At 39.2% G+C, this 22,942-nt stretch overlaps 1 protein-coding gene across 1 annotated transcript; it reads right to left on the bottom strand.

Moving 5' to 3' along the window:
- Positions 1–353: 353 nt before the first annotated feature.
- Positions 354–21,703, bottom strand: ric8a (RIC8 guanine nucleotide exchange factor A). The gene is made up of 14 exons (XM_040131897.1): positions 21,431–21,703; positions 16,647–16,694; positions 13,352–13,565; positions 13,005–13,159; positions 12,803–12,883; positions 12,152–12,251; positions 11,738–11,925; positions 10,714–10,808; positions 10,443–10,593; positions 8,853–8,948; positions 8,623–8,767; positions 7,816–7,960; positions 5,620–5,739; positions 354–3,245 (listed from the first exon to the last, which is right to left on the bottom strand). The coding sequence occupies exons 1-14, from the start codon at positions 21,524–21,526 to the stop codon at positions 3,104–3,106; spliced, it is 1,776 nt and encodes a 591-aa protein (XP_039987831.1). The 5' UTR covers positions 21,527–21,703; the 3' UTR covers positions 354–3,103.
- Between the last annotated feature and the right edge of the window lie 1,239 nt (positions 21,704–22,942).

Raw genomic sequence — 22,942 nt, 5'->3', positions numbered from 1 at the left:
TTGTGTAACTGGAACCGCAATGCTGGAGGGGATGAGGCTATTATTTTTTTGTTCTGGCCAAGTGCAATCAGGTGTAGAGTGCTCGTTTTTATCCCAAGTGAGCCCTTTATGGAAGGTCACACCTTCACCTCTGCTTTTTTTGCCTGCTGTCGATGGTGCAACACTTGCTCTCCACATTTGCTGAAAAAAAATTCATCCATAAGTTTGAAACTTTTTAGTTGATGTTTTTTTAAAGCTGTTGCATTTACTGAAATTTTGTTTTTATGGCTTTGTGTGTTGCTTGTAATGTGGTTTTTGTTTTTTGTTTTTTGTTTTTTGATGGGTTGCTTTATTTCTGTTTTGTTGATAAATTGCTGTTGTGTTGTATTTATTGTTTCTTATTGTGTTTCGTCCAATGCTTTGCACCTCAGGGCCAGGGCTATCAAGCAGTCCACAGTTAAAACTGTATTATCCACTAACTTGGACATGTAACCCATATGAAAGCAAAAGTTATTACACAAACTGTCACACAAGATATTTGTGGGCAATACGTTGGTAACGTGGCTACAGAATATCTCCAGAAAATCAATGTAGACAAATAGAAAAGATAAAAAGTTTCAAGGACACAATTGTTTGCAGAATCAAAATGGCACAAATCCTCAAAATGCGATGTGGTTTGTGGCATATTTGTAAAGTGTGGACAGCTGAATGGCCTCCTTACTGCAACACACAACACAATTCTGTCATTTAAACACATTTAACGTATGTTACAGTCCATGATAGTTGGCAGCTATACAATACCAATATAAAGGAGAATACATTTCATATATAATGTGTTTCAGATTATAGAACATAAGAACACTTAATTTTACGTCTAAAATCTTATCTGACAGCAGTTTCACATTTCACTTCTAAAAATAAAACATCTGAAGGGCTTTATGAAAAACAACAGGCCTTTAAAATTCATTAGTTTTTTTTTTCAAAAATACAACTGATTCCATATGTCAAACTGAACGACATCTCTTTGGCTAGCTTTCATACATTTTCTCCTGCTCTCATTTAAAGTAGAAATGACGCATCTTCATCTGATCAGGAAAAGCTCCAGCACTGTTTAAAAATGTTCCTACAGAGTTCAACTTCAAACAGAGACACAGACTAGTTTCCACTGTGGACACAGAGCTGTTCTCTGCTGTGGATTATCCTGAGTAAAGGTAACTGGGATTTTGTTTGTGGAAAGACATGGTATTGTTGAGTTTTTCAAATGTCATTTTCAAAACTTGACTGATTATAAACCAAATTACATTTACCTCTTTGAGGTGGTGGCTGAAGGCTCAAAAGGTAAGACCTCACAACCTCAACAAATCAAAACCAAACTATGGAGACAGCATGTTGTTAGTGGTTTGGTTGTCGATGGGAGGTGTCTGGTGAGCCCAGCTAGTTGTTGTGTTTTACAGACGGCATGGTATCATTTCACATTTCAAGGTTTGATCATTACCATGCCCGATGAAGTAAATAACCCTGAACCATACAAACACACACCACATTTGTGAAGTGTTTGCGGTTCAGGTTTTGTGTCAGAGAGGTGCGGATTTATTTTGGAGCCAGGAATGGTCAATGACCAAAGCAAGTGTGGAGTTGACTGAGAAATACCAATGACCAGTCAAAGTTTACTTGTGCATCCACAGAGAGCTCAGGATCACAAAAACTTGAACAAAAACATTAAGTGTCACTAATAATTGATCCCATTAAGGTTAGAACAGCAAGTGATGAGCAAGAAATGAGCAAGGACTTACTTGTTTGTCAGAAACAAAGCCAACACTGCTGTGTTTTATCTGTGTGTATGCTCTAATTGTGTCTATATCTCTAGACAGGAACATTATTTAAAGGACCATACTATTGCTTTCCTCACATTTTGCCATCTACAGATCAAATCACACGATTGTTGACCTTTTCTAAAGCATATCATCAATTTTCAGTCTGATTCTCCACCTTCCAGACAGCCATTAGTTTCGAGTTCATTATAATATGAAAATCCACCTCCATAGAAATGAAACTTGCACCAGATACTGTAGCTTATTCATTCTGTCAAAAGTAACGTTTCAGTCATGTAGTGATGGAGCTGTAAGCAGGGTCTGTTTTGAAAAGTCCCCCTGTTGGTGTGTTCAAGGATGCTCCGACATCTGAGATTAGGGAGTCACTAGCTCAACGGGAACCTTTTTCATGCATGCAACAACAAAATTTATGTCATTTGATATATTCAAATGATCTTTTGTGTGTATTTGTTGAGCTGTAAAACAGTGAGCTGGAAGCACATTTTGGAATTTGAGGGATCAGCCAATCCCAGTGAGTCTATATTTTGAAGAAATCCTCAGTGAAGAAATCTGTACTTTGGAAGTTAATTTATTTTGGCTTTAATAAGTTTTAAAGACCCAATCATGTAAAGTCTAGGTGACCAGATGCTGGCTTTTGATTAACGAAGAATTTCCTCCACCAATTTTCCTGTTGATGTATGCTGCCCACTGAGTGCATGAAAGCCTACATTAGCTGAGAATCAAAAGAAAAACCCTCTTGGAGACTGTTGATTATTTGAGCTGACTGAGGAACAATATCAATTCTCAACCATCTAAATCTACATGAAACCATCCTTGACTGAACAATTCTTTAGCCAAGCTCACTGGAAATGTTCCTCATGCTTCTCCTTTTTCTAAGTGTAAATTTCCATTTTAGTGGTTCCCTTTTAACTCTCTGGTGTTGTTATAGTGCTCCATACTCGTAGTGTAAATGGACTGAAACGAATGTCTGGGAGGAAGAAAAATAATCAACAAACTAGTGGTAGTCTTTGGAAAAAGGTCAGCATTAAAACACTATTAATTTGTAGTCGATAGGATAGCACATATACTGTAAAGCCAGTGATATGGTCCTTCAAGCTGTTTCCCATGTACACCATGCTGTGTTTTCACTCTTACTGAACTAATCCCAACTTTCCACACTTCACGTCCCATCAGAATAAACAAACAGGAACAGTTTGGACCCTGTGGCATGTGAATATTTAAAACTATGAGACAGCTCTGCCAGGATTGTCACAAGGGTTATATCTGTTTCTGCCTTTATTTTTCTGTGTTTACTAAGCCTCATCTTCACTGTCTGGGTTAGCTGGCTCTTCTGGCTGGAATAAAGGATTGTGGGCCACTTTATGCAGATCCTCTGAAGTCATCTCTCTCATTTTCCCATCCATACTGAGCTGCATGGGCTGGATCAAATTGGTCCTGCAGACAGAAATAGTTAAAATGCAATAATGAGTGCATGTGTACAGATGGAACTGAGTCTGCAGTACAGAAAGTAGTACAGAAAACTGTGGTATTATTAACTACTGAAAAAATTGGCAGTAAATGCTACTACATGTCTCTGATTCTTAGTCTTATCTACTTGACAAATGTACAAAATACAACTTTACAGTAAATCAAATCTTCGGTTATACAGTATGCAACTAAACCGATCACACCCCTGGTCAATATCACGAAAATGTAAAGTAATTACAAGTCCTGTTCATTTACTACAGTTTTATTTGTCTTTAGTCAAAGCCCCAAGAAGAATGAATCCATTTATTTAGAAATGTTTGACTAATTAAACTATAATGAAAGCTCCATATTGAAGAACCAACTTCAACAAAAGTCAGTTCCCCCTTCATTAGTTATATTCCATTCTTTTATTTTTTTAATATTTTGTATGTCCACCATTATTTTTGCTGAGAGATTTGAACCTTCTGGGCATGGATGATGTCAGTCTTACACAAATCTGTGCAGAGATGTTCTGCTGTTCCTCACAGATGATTCTTTTCAGCCACTCTTTGCTGGGGGGGTTTTGTTGCTCTACTTTCTGGTTTAATATACTCGAAAAGGTTCTATTGGATTCAATCCAGGGGACATACCTGGCCAGCTCATAGTTTATGTAGCTAATTTCTTGCCAAAACTTAATAAACAACAAAAACATGTTTTACAAATGCCCTACAATTCACAAACACACTATGGTTTGCAAATACAAAACACCATTAACAAACTAATGCACTTTGTTTTGCAAATACAAAATGTACAACAAACAAATACACAACATATTTCTGATACATCATGTTTCAGAAACAAATACAGCATGTATTATAAGTACAAAAAAATATATCCTACAAAGAAAAAAATATCACATGACTTTTGTCACAATCTTTCCACCATAATTGAGCTGAGGAATTTTCTCATAAAATGTCCTGAGTAGATTGCCCTCCAAAACAGCAAGTGGCGCTATGAATTTAAACATGCTGGGAGGTTGAGCAGAGCAGAGCAGAGTGGCCAACAGAACATAAACCTTACCTGTTGGCTGCTCATTTTGTTTGATTTAGTTTAGTCTCAGATAGTTTGATAGGATTCCATCATCCTCTTGTACACAGCGGCTGTTCAATCTGCTCTGCTGTGATTTTTTCAGTGCGTTTGGGATCATTGTCATGTTGGACGACTTGAGGGTCATCTTTTCATTCAGTATTTGGGTCTACAAACTTGCATTCTGTGTGCCATCTATAAATGCCATCTCCCCTACACCTTTTGTACTCATGGAGCCCCATATCAGCACACTCCCATCTCCATGTTTCAGGGTCGGCACTGTGAAGTCACTGTGGTAGTCCTTGCCAGGTCCACAGCAAACATGCTGGACTCCATCTGATCCAAAAATGTATTTTGGTGTCATCTGACGAAAGAACACGCTGCCAACATTCATGTAGGCTCTTTTCATGTTCTTTGGCAAAGTTTAATCCTTCATTTTTGTGTCATTTTGTGAACAATCGTTTTCTTCTTGGACGCCATCCGTAGAGGTTGTCCTTCTCACTGTCTGATCAGTCACTGAAACACCAATTTCACAGATAATCCTTGTGCCAAGTCAGAAGCACTTATTTGTCTGTTTCTCAATGAAAGGTTGCGTAAATAGTGAATTGTGCATGGTGTCATTTTTCGAGAACGGCCACTGCACCTTGTGTTATTGGTAGTATGGCTCTTCCTGTACCTCTTAACCACTACTGCAATTGTTTTTCATCTTATGTTCATTAGCTTACTGATGCTCTTGTACCCTATCCCATCTTAATGAAGTCTCACAATGTGGTTTCTTATTTTTCATTGATTTTCTCACAATGTGGAACCATGTTGCATTAGACACAATCAAGGCCAAAACTGAGGAAGCTGTGGTCTTCACAGGTTCTTTTACAACGTTGTTCATGCAGTTGGCCTTAATTGGAAATCACGGGTGTACTCCAATTTGTTACACTGATCACAGGTATATTCACTTTTGTTGCATTGGGGATTGTACTTTTTCAATGTAGTCTATCTAACCTGTTTGTTTTTAACCATGCATAAGATCAAATATCCTAAATTTCAACTTAAAAATAATACAATTATTTTAAAATGATACAGTTTTGAATCATTTAACATTTTAGTGATATTGCATAGGGGTACTCAGTTTTGTTGTATACTGTATATTTCAATTTAACCATTATAATGCTTTCTATTGTTAACAACAACAATTATGAGATTAACTACAAATGACAGCAGAATGTACTGTGGATGTGCATGTGTCACATGTGTGTGTGTGTGCTTTGCTTTTATTGACCTTGACAGTTTGTCAAACATGTTGACCAGCTTCATAGCTTCATATTCTTTCTGCTCCTCTGTCATTCCCTCCATGGGATTAGGCTGCTCCTCTTCTACAACTCCTGTTATTGGGTTTATGCTGACAAAAGAGAAGGAGAGAGAATATTAATAGAACATAAACAGCAACATTTTTCAAAATTAAAGATCTAAATCTTAAGTTTCAAAGTTCATTTGAAACAATCTCACCTAAGTGTCCATCAAGCAGCTGTTTTGAGAAACTTTTAAACCAGAGTGAAAGATAAATCCTTATAATGCTATAATGGAAAACATTGGAATTTGGACATATAACAACTGCGCAACTCTGCTGATGAAGATCATGTGGTATGATCGAAAGCTCCAGAACAGCTACTGAATGACGTTGAGGTAAAATGGTTTTGCCAACAATCTAAATCACCTGTTTTATTTCGAGTCATTTAGCGTTGTCCCTGCTCTCAACAAAGTTGTGTTGTCACTGTAAACGGCGCAGCTCAACATGTGACTAAAGAGTAAGAGGGCTATGTTCATCCTTAAGTAGGATAAGTAGTAGGATGAGGTGGCCGGCAAAGTTGTGAACCTTTGTGTGCTGGCTCTAGAGACATTACCTCTACAGTGAAGAAAATCTCAGAGCTAGTGCAGGAGGCAGAGCGGTCCAAGATATAGTTGGGCAGCACTGGCTGTAGAACCAAAGTCCTGTATAGAGACTGGACCTTTGTTTTCCAGTGTTGGCTAGGGAGAGAAGCTATGGGCAGTTCTGGGATACACACAATCACTTGGCTCGATATACCTGTGTTGGAACAAAAGGATTTCCTTTATGTAACTGCCACTGAGAGGAAGGCGATGACTGTTGATGGTGCCTGTGCACCAAACAACAGTTCAGAATCTCTGGTTGCAGTCGCAGAAGATGCCAACTGGGGACTCATTTGTTCTGTTGGGGACGTCAAAATTCATGTAGGCAACAATAGAGTAACCCTGAATTGGGGTGACTGGAAGGAATGGTTGCCTGATCCGAGCCAGCATGGTGTTTTAATTGGAATTTAGTGGAAGTCATGGATTATCCATAATAAACATAATTTTCAAGCATAAACTAGCTCATAAGTTCACCTGGTCCCAGAATTCTTTGGCTGATAATCAACTTTGCTGTCGTATCATCAGATCTAGAGTACATCAAATCTGATAGGGCCATTCACTCCATACATTCCAACAGGCAATCTTTTCTTGTGGATACAAACTGAGGAGGTAGTAGTCTTTTCAGGCTTGGTTAGCCCAGGTGACTCCTAAAGCTGGACACAGGTATTAGGAAGCCAGAAGGACTGCGGCTTCTGTGATTACAGTTGTGATCCAATTATCAGGGAGATAAACTGCTCAGCTTCCCTGGGAGAGCTATAAACCAGGTTACTGGAAAGAAGACTGTCAAACATTGCATTCGGGAGGAACAATGCAGATTTCGTCCAGGTTATGGAATATTTGAAAAGCTATTGATTCTTTCAAGGACATGGAAGGGGTCATGAGAAATTGTCCTTTCAATCTAAATCTGCTTGGAAAAGACTCGTGACCATGTCTCTCCAGGTATCTTATGGGAGGGTACTAGGAAGTAAGAAATTCTGGAGCAGTTACTACAATTATTCACAAAATCGTGAAGCAGAGGGAGTGGAACCTGAAGAGAAAGCTTCATGAGCTTTGGTCAGTGAGAAAAAAAATAAGATATCAGATACAAGTTTCGGGGTAGTTGGGCTCACCCTTAGAGCTAAGGTAAGGAGCTAAGAGTAGAACTGCTGATACTTTGTGTTAAAAGGAGTCAGTTGAGCTGGCTCAGACCTCTAATCAGGATGCCTCCCTGACGCCTCACTGTGGTGAAATTCCAGGCATGTTCAACTGGTAAGACGTCCTGGGGGAGACCCAGGGAACGCTGCTGGGGTAATTTACCCCAACTGGTTTGTGAATAACTTGGGATAAGAGCCTGAGGACGTCTGAGCTATCGCATAGCTCAGGAAACTGGATCCAAATGACCAGCAAAAATGGAGGGATCATTGATTAAACATAAAGACTCAAGAACTACACTCTCTATCTGTCAAATTCATCAGTTAAAGCTACCAAACATCGTTTCTGGAAAAGGTGCAATTAAACACAAAACATCAGACATTTAGTTAAGGTGACAAAGTGTTGAGGTGGTACTGACTGAGCCTTGGCCTCTCTGTACTCCTCTGTCTCAGAGTCTTCATCTTCAGAGTAGATCCCAGAGTCTCTGCCCCCCCTAAGCAGTCCTCTAGCAGCCAGCAGACCTGCAGCATTACCGTATCCAGTATACTTAATGAACCTTGAAACTGGATAGAAAAACATATTACTGTTAATATGGAAGTATTTTAACACCTTAAAAGACACCTATACATTAATATAATGTAAAGATTTATAGTCATGACAGATGTTCTTATCTATGATATGAACAGCTGTGCTCATAGATAAAGGCACTGTCCATATCAAAATCAAATCTTAATAGCTATTTTCTATGTAGATGCTCTTACATTTTCATCCATAAAGCCCCTGGATTGGACTATATTTATTTATCTATGGAAGGCGGGGTGATTTTAACATTAAATCCACTGGTCAGGGTGGCATGGTGGTGCAGTAGTTAGCACTGTTGCCTCATAGCAAGAAGGTTCGGCCGGGGCCTCTCTTTTGGGAGTTTACATTTCCACAGTCCAGATACATGCAGGTTATGTCAATTGGCGACTCTTAATTGCCCGTAGGTGTGAATGTGAATGTGACTGTGACTTTTTGTTTGTCTCTATTTGTTGGTCCTGTGATAGATTGGCGACCTGTCCAGGGTTGACTACAGTCATATTACATATTTGTTCAACCAGAGCTGACTGCGCAATTGATCAGTCGAGATGGTCAATGTCACAGTGAGTCATGGGCTTAAAGTAAGTCATACAGAAATCAACATGAATTACTGAAACAAACCAACAAAAAAAGATATTTTCCTCACCACTTTCTTTGCAGAGAACAAAGAGGAATTCGGCAGCACAGTCCTTGACATCAGTGTCAATGTGTGTCATAAGACGGACTAGTTTGTTTCTCAGAGCACTGCCCACCTCTGGCCTGTTCTTCACATCACGCAGTGGGGGCAACACCTAAACACACACAGACACACACACTCACCAACAGTGCTCATAATTAATCTCTTCGTCATGAATTTTATTTCAGACCAGTACTGACCTTTGACCTGAGGAACTTCCTGGTCTCTCGGTGGATGCGGCCACTCTCAGTCAGCAAGTTCAGTGATGGCAGAAGAGTCTCCTTCAGCTTATGTCCCTTAGGAAATAACAAACAAACTTTTATAATTTCATAATAAATACAACCAATCAGATGGACTACAATAGCAAATAACGTTGATGATCCATCCCCTAGAGGTCTGGGGCCCTAGGGCAGTTAAACACTTTGCCCCGATGATAATCAAGACTTGCTCTTTATACAAGACAACTGTGTGCACACAGCTATGGTAAGGTCAAAACTGAAGCAGAAATTGGCCTGTAAACTGTGATGGATGAAGTGGTGTTTTTCTGTCTGGCCTAATTTGAAGGTGTCAGTAACTAACTAATTAACTAGAATGGCACTCAGTAGAGCGCATCGACTGGTTTAGTACTTTTTGCCTAATCCTGCTAATAAATAAACAGACATGGGTGAAAACACAACCTCCTTGGCGGAGGTAACTAACTAACTAACTAACTAACTAACTAACTAACTAACTAACTAACTAACTAACTAAAAGCTAAAGTATGTAACTTTTTTCAAATATTTTTAGTTGAAATATGCTCCAAAACATATCTTATTGTGGATAGTGCTGTCAAAGGCTTCAGTGACCCTGACTCATTGAGCAGCTGCAGCCCTACAGAGATATTCCCTTCTAAGTTTCTGAGCGAGCGTCGCCATTCTAACCAATCACAGAAGGTCACAGTCAGGGGTGGGAGCTCACAGCTGTCAATCAGTAAGTGAAGTCACTTCTGGTCTGCTGCTCCTCTCACACTAAGGGTTCGAGCTAGTATTTGCTGCTGGAAGACATCACTATGGCTGACTCACAGGCTATCGAGCTCCTGATTCCTGAATTAGCTGAAACAGCGAACACAACGAGGATGTAGGTGAAGGGCAGAGCGTAACACAGCAGGAAGAGGGAGGAGTGGGTGGAACAGAGTGGTTTGCTTTCCAGTCTCATGCTATCACTAGCTTAATAATAGTAGTAGTATTACTTAATAATAGTAATAGTTAATAAGTAATAAAACTGTCCACTGTCGCAGCTAGTATACGTTTTCACCTTCATCATGGCAAAATGTGGTCCTGGAGAAACCTCCTGTAGTGTGATCTACCACAGAGGCAATTTTGAGTTCTTTGGTGGGTGTTTATATGCCTGTCTGTTTGTCTGTCTGTGGACAGATTTTGTCACCGCGAGATGCAGTCACAAAATCAAAATGAAGGCCGACTTCGAAAAGGGGTGTGGTCTGACCCATAAGCACTGAGTACTTATGTAATAATGTAGTAATAACTACTGAGTACCAATGGGTCAGAACATCAACATGTTGACAAGCGTCACAGCTGGTGTGATCCCATCGAAAGATGGTATCTAGTTTCCGTTTACCTCCATGAAAATAAACAATGCATATATTCTAACCAAACGGGTACAATATCTATAATATTATTCTAGCGTATGTTAAAACCATTTTTTTCATGTAACTAAGGTTATAATTCATGATTTGTCACTCGTTATTGTAGTAATGGAAGTAATTAACCCACATAGACAGTGTCTTGTCTCACCCGGTCAAGTCTTTTCTCCATGAATTCCAGCAGCATTTTGACAGCATCCATGTTGACCCCCATGTACTCGATGGAGCCTTGTTGCACCTTAGGCATCAACAGTACATCCAAACACGGCAGAGGGAGGTTACCAAGCAAGTTAACAGTATGGCTGAGAAAAAGAGGGGGAGAGAGTTAGGGGGGTCACATCATGGAAGAGCAATGACTCGATGATTCAAGTAATCCATGAACAGAAAAAAAGACAATACAAGTAAAGTGTGTGTTGTCCTACCTGTGGAACTCCTCAGTCCGCTCCTCTCCATCTGCATGGCTCATTAGACAGTGTCTCAGTATGGCTCCCAAATGTCTGTACTCTGCTGCCTCTTCCTTCACACACAGACGTTACAATTACACACATATTGTTAACATGTTCCAAAGAGAATCCTTATGACACCAAATGTGTGTGTGTGTCAGACAGTGTGTGTCTTTACGGTATATCTTACATTTGCTTGTGTGCAACAGTCAGAGGAAAATGACTTGCATTGAAGAACATTACCTTACTTCTGCTAAAGAACAGCAACATTTCTGGCATGTTCAGCACAAAAACAACAAGATCATTACAGGTCTTGGTTTTCATGTATCCCATGAAATATCTCAAAATCTACTTGATGGATTGGCTCAAAACTTGGTAGACCTTGGTGTCCCCCTCACTATAAATTGTAATAACTTTGGTGATCCTCTGACATTTACTCTAGCGCAATCATCAGCTCAAAGTTACATTCTGTCTAATATTTTGGTCCATGACCAAATACCTACAAAAATAATGACATTCAAATCACCCTCAGCTATAGTTTTTTAATTCATGCTAAGTAGCATGTAAATAAATGCTGGCACACTAAACACTGAGGGAAAACCTCACAGAGCTGCGAACATGGCTGTAGTCTGCATCACATGACCCCATCAAATACATTAAGATGTCTGGAAAATCGCATTGCATACAGACAGAAGTATTTATCAAGGTACAGAAGCCTGGATGTGCCAACCAAAGGATTGAATGTGATATAATTACTGCTTTTCTGGGGAGTTAACACACACCAAGGCTGAGAAAAAAGTCAGTGTTGCATCCTGACGAGTTCATGGACATAAAAAAAAAATGGGTGCAGCGGTTTCCGAAATAAGTAACTCTGTATTATCATACAGTAAGTCAGCTATTATAGTCAATGATTTTTGACTATATAATGTACAATTATTAGTATGATATCGATAACAACATGGTTATAATTATATTATAAAAACTCTCTAATTTTCTTTAGTACCTCATCGACCTTGCGCCTATTTATGTCAAACGTGATATTGAACAGTATTTTCAGTATTTCCATGGCTAGTTCTGTCTGTTGCCGGCTCAGTGGGGGTAGTTCTTCAAGTGGGACACCTTCTAACCCCGCCCTGGCTGTCTCCAATGTATCTGGCCAACACAGACCCATTGTGGCATCCAACTGGTTGCCTAGAACACACAGGACAGAAAGTTACCAACTTATACTCTTCGTACCCTCTGTTTACAAATTCCTTTCCTTCTTGTAAAGGCTTGTCAAATTATGTTTGATCATTTGAAATATGACTTGTTATACATCTATCATGGGTTGTTGGACTTCAGATCATCCTAGGTGTTACACTGGTAACCTAGAACAAGAAGTGTCGTTGTTACATTGGTTACGCATGAAATCAGTTACCTAGCAGACTGATGCCGTGAAGCTCCTGAGCTAGCTGTGCCCTGATGTCCACTCTCAGGGCAGTCAGCAGGAAGGTGAGGCGCAAGTCAAAGAAACGCACCTGGACAGAGAGAACAGACGCATGGAGACTTATTCACGGTCTATCTTCAGATTGGGGCTGGATATTGAACCTCGGTAGTTATTTGGTACCAACTGGAAGGTATCTGTTGCACAGAGTATCAAAAACTCTACAGTAGCAACAGCAGGTATTGAACGCTTGGTCAGTCTGTGTTTATAGTTATTCTTTGATGGCTATTTCCGGTTTTACGGTAAATCATAAATTTGCTGACTGTATTCTTTTAGGCCAAGTCTTGTTATGCTGCTTTGGGCTGACACATCATTAAACATTGATGAATATATTTGAGAGTCTGGTTGATTTTCGTAAATGAAAAAAAGGTTTGTGGCCTTGGTTAAAAATTAGAATTAATTCATGAACACATTCAAGAACAATTCTGGGGCCTTCAAAAAACCTAACATTTCGAGGAAATGACGGACAACAGTGGGAAAACATGCAAATTCACACAAAAAACACATGGAATCAACACACCATCATTTATGATTCCTCTTGCTTTGAGGCTACAATGTCCATATTAAAGCATCTACCTAACTGACCTCATGGCTCCAGCTGGGATCGTGACACTGCTTCAGCCTCTCTGCCACACCCTTTATCAGCTGCAGATCTGCTGCTACCACCTGCCATCCATCCATCCATGCACCAATCCACCCATCAAAGGATAAATGTTACAGATTAGCACCTACACAATCAGAGGATTTCATGTAAATGTAGGTACAAAAAGACACACAGCAGGCTCACCTGTCCCGTCTCGTTGTGTAGCAGGATGTTACAAATAGACTTGAGAGCCTCGACAATCACTTCCTGGTCAGGGTTTTCTGAAGGAGGGGAGGCTTCCTTTACCAACTCACTGGATACTTCTTCTGCCTCTTCCCCCTCTCCTCCCTCACCCTCCACTAGGAAGCGAAATAATGGCAGGTTGCATTGGAAAGATAATGCAGAAACACACAGGTTGGGTGCATTAATGTGATTTTATTTCTTTAAATATCAAGGGATTTAGGGGAGTTCAATGGGAGAAACAACAACATAGATAAACCAGGATAAAAACTTTCAAATGTGGCAAAACGATTGTGGTTGGCAGGAATTACCTTGGCCCTCCATCGGCTTGCTGTGTGCAGGTGTGGCAGTGCTGGCCACAGCGGTGCCGGCGTAGCGGGCAAGAGTGGACATGGCAGAGCGGCTGATGAAGGGATCCAGGCAGTGTTTGTCTCTGGACAGGATGCGAACTGTTTCTAGACATGCCAGCTGACAGGAAGGCTGCAACTCCCCATTCAAGAAATCGAGCACCAACTCCCCCAGATGCTGTGTCACACAACCAATAAATCAAATCAGGCCTATATTTATGGATGCAAAGAATGGCCGTAAAGGCCATTCAACTTAAATACCATTCAACTTATAGTATTGATATTTAACTTTGAAAACCATCTGTCTGAATTTATGTGGTCTGAATTCCCTTCTTTCAAATTGTCAATGGGCGGCAAAGTGGTGCAGTGGTTAGCACTGTCGCCTCACACCAACATTTATTCCATTGTATATACACTTGATGTTTTTGAAACCCTTGAAAATTTTGAAAAAGGGAATTCAGACCACTTAAATTTAGACAAAATTTTTTAAAAGAAAATATTTCAGTGCTATCCATTCAGTGTTATTTAAAGCTTAACATTAAGTATAATGTAGGGATTCATTTTCACAATTAGGTATTCATCATTCATCCAACATAAAGAGAGCTGGATTTAAGCTGCTGTCTGCCTCGCTATTTTACATATATTAAGTATTTTACATGGTTAAGATGCTCTTTGAGTGGAAATGGTTTAATTGAGAACTCTGTGAATCTTTCTGTTTTTGTAAAGTATCCGTGACCCTGCCAGTCAAGGAGACTGTTTTTCAAGGTCACTGTCTTCTGGCTGATGAATTAACCAGACGCAGGTAGCTAATACTGGCTCTGATAAATGCATCTGCTAAGCTGTCTTGCATGATATCTTCCTACAGTCCATGTGCAGGTGCCTGCTCAGTGTGTGCACATGTCTGTTGGATAATGAAGGCATGCAATAGCACATAAGCTGCACCTGAACAATGCTCAACCTGAACTCTGAGCTAACTTGCCTCTTTTTTTTCCATTTAGACCTAGCCATGTTTCTATCTTATGCAGTCTAGGTAAGCTAAAGTGAACAAACAATAATTTAACAAGGGTCAATTTTTAAAGATGTTGCCTTTCTAGCCCGTCTGGACTGTCTCCCATGCAATGGATGAGATGCTTCCCATTAAAAAGCTACTAAAAACAGCTGTGCACTGCTCTTTATCACAGGTGGAAAAGTTATCTCAGCATACAAACAGGAAATAAGAAATATTTGATTATTTGGTATATGGGTCCATAGGAACACTTTTACCTCTTTGTTTTGTTTAACAGAGGCAGTTACAGATGTGCTAAAAGTGTTGGGTACTTGCCAATTTTACAGCCAAGCTGATTCTTTTCAAAACAGTGTTCTAATATTCTAGACTTAACCTTAATCAGTTCAGTGAAAGAGTCTCATTCCGTAAGAGTTATGTTCAGACTTAGGCTGTGAATGAGTCTGCTACGACAGCTTTTTAAAGTAAGAGTACAACCTGTTGATAGTCTGGATTGAAAATGGCATTTGTCAAAACTCTGCTGTTCATTCCTTAATAGTGTGTTTTCAAGCACAGTGGATATGATCAGAATAACTCATTAGCGCCAGTTCAATGTAAGTGCCGCATTGATTAATGCTATAGCTAAGTAATTAATCAAAGTGCAGTGATATCACATCTCATTACATCTCATGCATGTATTATGTTCAATATAAGGACATTTTAAAAGAATGTAGTTTTACTCTTTATTTGAGCTCCATTAGCTTCCACTTTGCTGTTGCAAGTGGTTGCCATAATGTGCTCTGATTTGTTGATTTGTTATTTTTATTGACTTTCTGAACTGATTAAGAGGGAATCAAACTGATCTAATGTTTACATCTACTGACAAACAACCACAGTTTATCTTGAATTTTGTCTGACAACATCAATAGAGGTGTTATTAAAATTAAAAAGCTACATCCTCTGGGGAGCAGAGGATTACATTTCATGGTGACCATGAGGATACTTTGCTTTAGAACACATTTGTTGAGAATGTTTTCTCAAAAAATGGAAGCAACAGTAAGCAACTTACTTGCTTACTTATGTATTTAACATATTGACAAAGTATTCATATTTACTGTCTACCACTCAATTCTTAAGCTGAACTAAGTGTATTGAACAATTATTGTCACTAATTGAATCAGTAGGTTTTAGACTTGGATATTCCCAGTCTAAAAGTGGGAGACATTGAAGTAAGTACAAAGTACTTAATCTGTTCAATAAGATGAAGTGCAAGGAGATCAGGTATAGTAGTGCATTGAAAGTGCACAATAAGGGCTACTTAGGCATGTTCAGGCGTTAGAGGGATGACATTGGCAGACGATATTCCTTTGAGAAATGCTGTGGTCAAGAATGAGCATAAGCCTGTAAGACTGAGTTCAAGTAGACCCAGGAGCACACGTGCGTGTGTATATGTGTGTGTGTGTGTGTGTGTGTGTGTGTGTGTGTGTGTGTGTGTGTGTGTGTGTGTGTGTGTGTGTGTGTGTGTGTGTTTGTTTGTGTGTGTGCAGTGGGTGTGTGTGTTTGTGTGTGTATGTGTGTTTGTGTGTGTATATACACAAACACTTTAGAAAAACAAACCTTTCTAAAGTGTCTGTGTATATACACAAACACACACAAACACACACCCACACACACACACACACACGCACATATGTCATCAGGACCCCATCCACCTTTATCCACCTTTCATTTTTGGTTGTAGGGAATTCGCTGAAATTTTGAACAAAAGAAATATGTCCTAAGTTGTAGATAAACTGTGGGCCTTGCTTTTCTAAAGGAGAAGCACAACATGTTGCTCATTTCTTATTGTTACCTTTTGTAAGTTCCCTTCCTAAAGCACCAGGCATGCACACACATGGGGAGAGAGATGATACAGGTGAGACAGTGTTATAAAAATCTAGAGTAAATTTCCATATGTTCTTTTACTGGTGACTTCCGTGTTTATGTAAATGTGCCTGCAAGTGACATAATTTTCTTACACATTCTAAGATTTATAAGTGAATACTTTATGAACTTCAAAATTTTGAAATAATAATGTAATAAAATAATGTTATAAAATAGTGCATGTCAAAGCTCCAAAGAGTTGCTGTAAGTCCTCTGTATCCTGACCCACCATAATGAGGGAAAGTAACCTTCAAGAGAAACTTGCTTCAACTCTAAAGAGAGGTGATTATTTTCATTGACAAACAGCAAGTAGATGTATGGGAGTCAGAGTTTAGATGGGATTGTCAGGAATACCTCTCTTTCCCGCTCTTCTTCTCTGCTAAATGTAAAGCACTGGTTCATCTGAAGAATATAAAAGCAGAAGGCACAAAGAAAAGTGTGAAGTAAAGAAGATTGGCCAAAGAAGAAAGAAGCAGAAAAACAGAAGAGACAAGAGGGTGGCAACAGCAAGGGGGAGGAAAAGAGGGAAAGGCAGGAGAAGAAAGAGAAAACATTAAATCTAACAACAGTAAATCTTTAAGGTCTGACAACAAAGAAAGAGCATGGACAAAGAAGTAATCATAAACAAGTGAGCAAGAAAGTTAGTAAGTTTGTCACAATCAGAAAATAATTTTTTTAATCATTTGTCCAAATAAGATCTATGTTTACAAGTTCCCGATAATAATGACTTTTCTCTCAAAAACAACAGTAGGAAGCAGCATGACCCCGAATCACCACAAAACCTCTAATGGAGGAGGACTATGAGGACTGCCTTTCACATCCCATCTCTTATCAACAGTCAACGTTCTTTTAACCATGTCCACCATCCAACTCTGATATATCCAGTAAAGACAACCCGACACAGTGGCATTTTGCCTCAATGGATCTTCACTGAAATGTTTACAAAGAAACCCCGAACATTTAGAACTGAAATTTTTTAATACAGCTAAAGAGACATTAAACCAGTTTTAAACCTGGACTCTGGACTTTGGTTTGTTTGCTGTTATAGTTGTTTTGGTTACTTGGCAGCAAAACAAGCTGACATCACAACATCATCATCATTATAAAGATTTATGGTGGATCAGCCAGTAAACAGTTTTCTACTGCGATGGCCACAGCCTCAGCCACACCAGCAGCCAAAAGTGTTTGGTAATATAATTTCCACTCACCCTCACTTTCACCCTAACTTGACCTTTTTTCACACAGTTAGGTTTATAATTTACAGGCAACTTCCATAAAATGAAACCACAACACATCTGATTTTGCATTTTAGGTTTATTAGTTCTGACATAAATAAATGTTAAATGAAGCATGCACATTTAGTTAATTTTGTATTAAGCTCTTTTATCTTTCTGTTGTATTAATATAATTTTCATTTTCTTGAGTTACTGTTCTGCTGGTCCAGGGGATAGCTGGTCATCAGAGTAAAAGATTGGACTGAGGCCAAGATCAGTGTTAAATACCTTCACCTGGGCCCAGACTTTACCAAGTGCCTGCTAAAGAAAGGGGGCTTCTGGAAGAAATGTTTAGTTTGTCATCAATACAGTTAGCTTTAAAACTTTATATTTCTACTTTCATTCAGTTTATTTTGTACATACTTGTGCAGAGTTGAGTTACTGTATATTGTTCAACTCTTGTGTGTATAATTAGTTTGACCAGCCAGTATATACTGTATGTTCAACCTTTGGGTCATTCCGTTAGGTCAGTTTTGTATTCTGTCAAAGTTAATTTTAGTTTCTCAGATCTGTTTCAGTGCTGTTTGCTATAATCTGAATTTAGTTTTTCTTTTTGGTTGACCTTTTAGGGCCCAGGTTAGTTGATAATTATCTTTGATTTGTATTTTCTAATTTTTTGGTAAATAAAAACCCACCGTTTTTGAAATTCAAACCTTGCGTCCTGTGTCTTGCTGCTCGGTCCTTGACACCTATCTACACATCCAACAGAAACAGAGCAGCGTTAGCATTCATTTGTAGTGGTGTTTGTGAGAACTCCTGAGAAAATTCCTAAGTAAATACCTGGCTCTTAGCTGCTAAATGCTCCACTATGTTCACCAGCTAGTTGCTAACCTTGCTGTTCTCTGCTGATCATGTAGTCTACAGTGGGTTTATCAGAGATTTTTCACTGAAAACAACTTCTGCTGCCAGAATCAAGGCTGTTGACAGTAGAGTTTGAAGGTTGGAAGACCAAAACAATGAGTTAAAAAAGGCTAAACAAGACTAGGTCAAAAACCTAGTATATGGCTGGACCATGTACGTTCAATGTGCGAAACTGAGGATGTAGCTGAAAACTGTTTGGGAACTGCTGTGAACAACTACTTTCAGTGGAAACTAGCTAAAGCCTGCTCGAAAAGTCGCTAAATGTCACTAGAATGATGTAAAATGCTAATTAGCATTTTCAATGGCGTCATTGCGTCATATTTGCATAATGCCTAGTTTCAGCTGGTTTCCGCTCTTTATATGTTTGCTTCTCTCCTACTCTCTGTGCTCACATATACAGCATTTTAATACAACCAAAACAACAAAACAAGTGCATTCCCTCACTGTGTATTTAATATGTGTCTTCTGATGTGAGGACTTTTTTTAACAGTTAACAAATGATTTTGAAGCATTTATGCCATCATGTTCTTGTGAAGAAATACTCAGGAGAATGAATAAACCAGATTAGGCTCACAGCAGAAGAAAACTGGGTATATTGAGGAAGGTATATAACGGATGGTGCAGCTTATATGGCAGAGTCTCCCACAACACTAAGCTCCTCATTTCTGAGAGCGCTTTAGTAGAGTAGGATCTGACTGGGCTGTAAGACTCTCTATTTGTGTATCAGAGAATCTAATCCTATTGCCTTTGAGATCAACTCCCACACAGCTAAAGGCTCTGTGACGGAGAGAAACATGCAGCACTGCTCACCTGGGGTCAGCAGACAGCATGTCATAATGCTCAAGTGCACTGAAAGCTTGGAAAGCAGCTGCTCTTTAGCAGACTTGGGGAGGTTAACCAGATGAACATTTGTCAAACCAGCCAGTTAGTCTTCATCCATGAAGTCTTCTCTCTTGTAAAACTGAAAAAAACTTCTGATAAAGCACAAATCTCATCTTTGTGTTGCTTGTCCAAGTCAAATTTTGTAAGTACATACTGTAAGTCAAAGTTTCCTACTATGGCCTTGTCTACATTACTTCATTACAGAGGCAAGAGGGCCAAAAACACCCACTGGTGCTAGACAGTTGCTGAGAAATGCAATTTAGTCACTGTTTTTCCCCCAATGACCAAAATGGGCAGTGTTGAGCCCATTCCACATTTGAAAACAAACTTTGACAAGTGACTCAAAAATGAGATTTATGCATTGTTGGAAGTGGTTTCAAAAAGTATGTGGTTTTACAACAGAAAAGACTTCAGGAATAAAAATTAACGGGTTGGTCTGGCAAATGTGCAGCTGGTTAACTACTTCCCCATCTTTGATGAGAAGCTGCGCACAGCTGCTTCCCTAAGCTTTTCTATCGGAACCAAATGGGTTAATTAGATATGTTCATCTGACATGCCTTCAGTTATTACCTTGCACTCAAAGCATAAGCTTAATGAGCAGCAACAAGTGGCGCGGCATGTGCTTTGCATACTGTTTTTGCTATAGGTTTTGCTTCTTGAGCTACACAGTTTGCCCTACTTTGTTGATACAGGTTGTAAATAGCCTGAAAGGAAGACCTGCGGACACTACTCGGGGCTGAAAAAAAGTACTGCCCCCTTCTCTGCATGTATTTTCGTTTTAAAAAATTAATTTGTATTTTTATTTACAGTTCATATTATCTTAAATTTGGATATCAGTGAAATATAAGATAGTAAAACTATCATGCAAAGCACCGGCCTAACCAACAGGAGCAATTTGGGGTTCAGTCTCTTGCTCTAGGACACTATGACATGTGGGATTCAACTGCCCACCCTGCGATTGGTGGACGACCCACTCTACCCGATGAGCCACAGCCACCGCCAACTAATGCTAGAACTCTGATTTCACATGTGGGCATTACAGGTAGTGTATTAATAGTAAATGCTAGAAAGTAGCCTAAATGCAGCACAACAGAAGCACAAGTAGAGGAGGGTTATAAATCAGTGAACTGACTCAGTAATGTGAGTTACACAGCAATATCCATCTAAACATATGAAGCGAGCCACATGACATACTGCTGAAAAAGTCTCTGCTCCAAGGCTGGATTTTTAGTTAGTGAAAAAAAAGTCAGTGGCATTTTGAATTTTTCTTACTTCTGGAACAGGACCCAGAAGTTCCAGTTTCACTTTGGCTCTCTACTTGACTTTGCATTTGTAAGATGAATAATGTTTTGTTGTTTTATTTCAAAGGTTACACAGTGTCACTTTGAACATTAATTCCAGGTTCAGCTGGTTTCATTACAACCTTGTTGCCCAGTTGCTGTTGTCCTTTAATTACCCTTTAACGGCCTCAGTATGTGAAGTGAGATTAAACAATACATACTGATCTGGAACACAATCACACTAATTGTGTTCACCTGTGTTATGATTAAATATGTTAATATTTAATACTTATGCTTCATTTAACATTTTATTTGATACATCTGTACAGTCTGGTACTTTTTTTTCCACGAATGGATCAAATGACTATATGTAATGTGAAAGGTGTCATTCACCAGTTATTAAAAATGCGCTCGCTGTGACCATGGCAACCATACTTTCTTTTGAATTGAGACCCAACAATTTGACTATGCCACTGATGACATCATCACAACGTCGCTTTCCCACATGCTACTTGACGTGAAGAAATCAATGGATGAACAGCATAAATAAGGATGTCACGTAAACTGGGATGTCATCGGCGACATCACTGAGTGTTGCATTGTGTGTTTGTAAACAGAGCCTATTCCTCCCGTCAGGCTACCGACAGGCGCGTGTGGAACTGGCACTGCACTGTTGTCTGAATTGCAGATTTCTTTGTAGCTAACATTAAGGTTGAACAGAGGCTATTTATGCTAAGGCAGTAACACGGGAAACTCTTACAGAATGTAATTGTATATGATAAACTTAATGTTTCCATGCAGAGAGTACGTCCCGGTGTTGTGCTGTTGTGCTGATGTTTACCTCCTTGTTGTAGCTCTGGAGAGCCGTCAAAGCAGTGTCTTGCTCCCCCGTCTCCATCTGCGCTATGATGGTATTTAAATCCATTTTCATCGCCATTGAGCTAGCAGGAGCTTCCTCCTGAATTCGCCGTCGGAGCAGGACTGTGTTTGCTCGTTTGTTTTGGTCTATGGTCTATGGTCTGCCACCACCCACAGATGACTGCATGATGTCTGCATCCTTACCAGCCGGCGAGAAGCGATTAACGGAGAGGATTTGTGCAAGCTAAATGCTGCGTTCAGGTGTCCTGGGGAAAGACGGACGAAACGAAATTCCAGATTTAAAAAAGATACCTATATTTGCATATTGGTTGGTTAATAATAGTATAAATAATAATAATAATAAGAAGAAGAATAAGAAAAATGACGTAAGGATGGACAGAAGTTTTTTAAGTAAACCCCTTCAAATTACAAATATAGAAACTAGACCAAATCAAAGATTTTATTTAGCCTATTTATTTTCCATGTCCGCTACAGTGGAAGTTTTCCACTGAGAGAGTAGAAATTAGCATTAGTAATATTAGTCTTTTACCGCCATTTCTTTCAAGGCTGGTTGGTGTGCTGATATTCTCCTAGCAGACAACCCATTGCATGTTAGTCAGGTCTGTCTTCAGGTCATCCCAGTTTGTCGCATTACATGAATTCATATGGGGTCACAGGTTGTGTGACTAAGTTAAATAAAACTTTTATATATATGTTTGTAAATGGCCCATGACACCATTAAATCTCCTCCTTCTAGTTACTGATTATATTATAATTTATTTATATTTCTTTATTACTGTTCTTTATCTCTTCTGCCTGCATGTCATCGTCTGTTGATATAACCTCAGAAGCTCCCCTACCACCTAAGAAATCTCTCCACTGTCTCTGTATTTCCCTGAAGTTAGTGAAAAAACAAATATCCACTGTATGTCTTGCATCATTTTCACTACACATCATTTTATGCCATATGTCAATGAATATATTGTAATACAGTTTGTGCTCCTTGTGGAAAAAATATTTCCTAATTTTCCAAAATTTACAAAACTATCTCAGTCCTAACAGAATTTTCCTTCTAATTCCCCAAATACAAATAATTACTCAAAGTTGTTCATTTAGAATCTCAATAATCTCTGTAGCTGTTTATGCTAGAAGTGAAATATTATGCAACAGGCCTTTTTCAAAGCAGACATTTTGACATTTGGTAAGTTACATAAGGAAAAGCACGACATTACAGATGGCTGAGTTCCATTTAGCTGCTTCAGTTTTCGAGTAGGTATTGTTCGTGCTGGCTCACTGTCACATTGTCATGGCCTGGTGAGATCAACCTGAATAGACCAGAGCCATCATTAATGTCGTTATTCAAAGTTGTGCTTCTCCTGCTATGACAGATCAAAATGTCTGCTGTGAAAAAGGGTCTGCTGACTTGATATACTGAAAATGAATATGATATAATCTAAAAACATTATTTTGGACTGAAATTATTATGCAAACCTCC

Source organism: Xiphias gladius, chromosome 8, assembly GCF_016859285.1.
Source record: "Xiphias gladius isolate SHS-SW01 ecotype Sanya breed wild chromosome 8, ASM1685928v1, whole genome shotgun sequence".
Taxonomy (NCBI): Eukaryota; Metazoa; Chordata; class Actinopteri; order Istiophoriformes; family Xiphiidae; genus Xiphias; species Xiphias gladius.
Note: the sequence above shows the minus strand (reverse complement) of the source record. Positions and strands in the feature narration are given on the sequence as shown.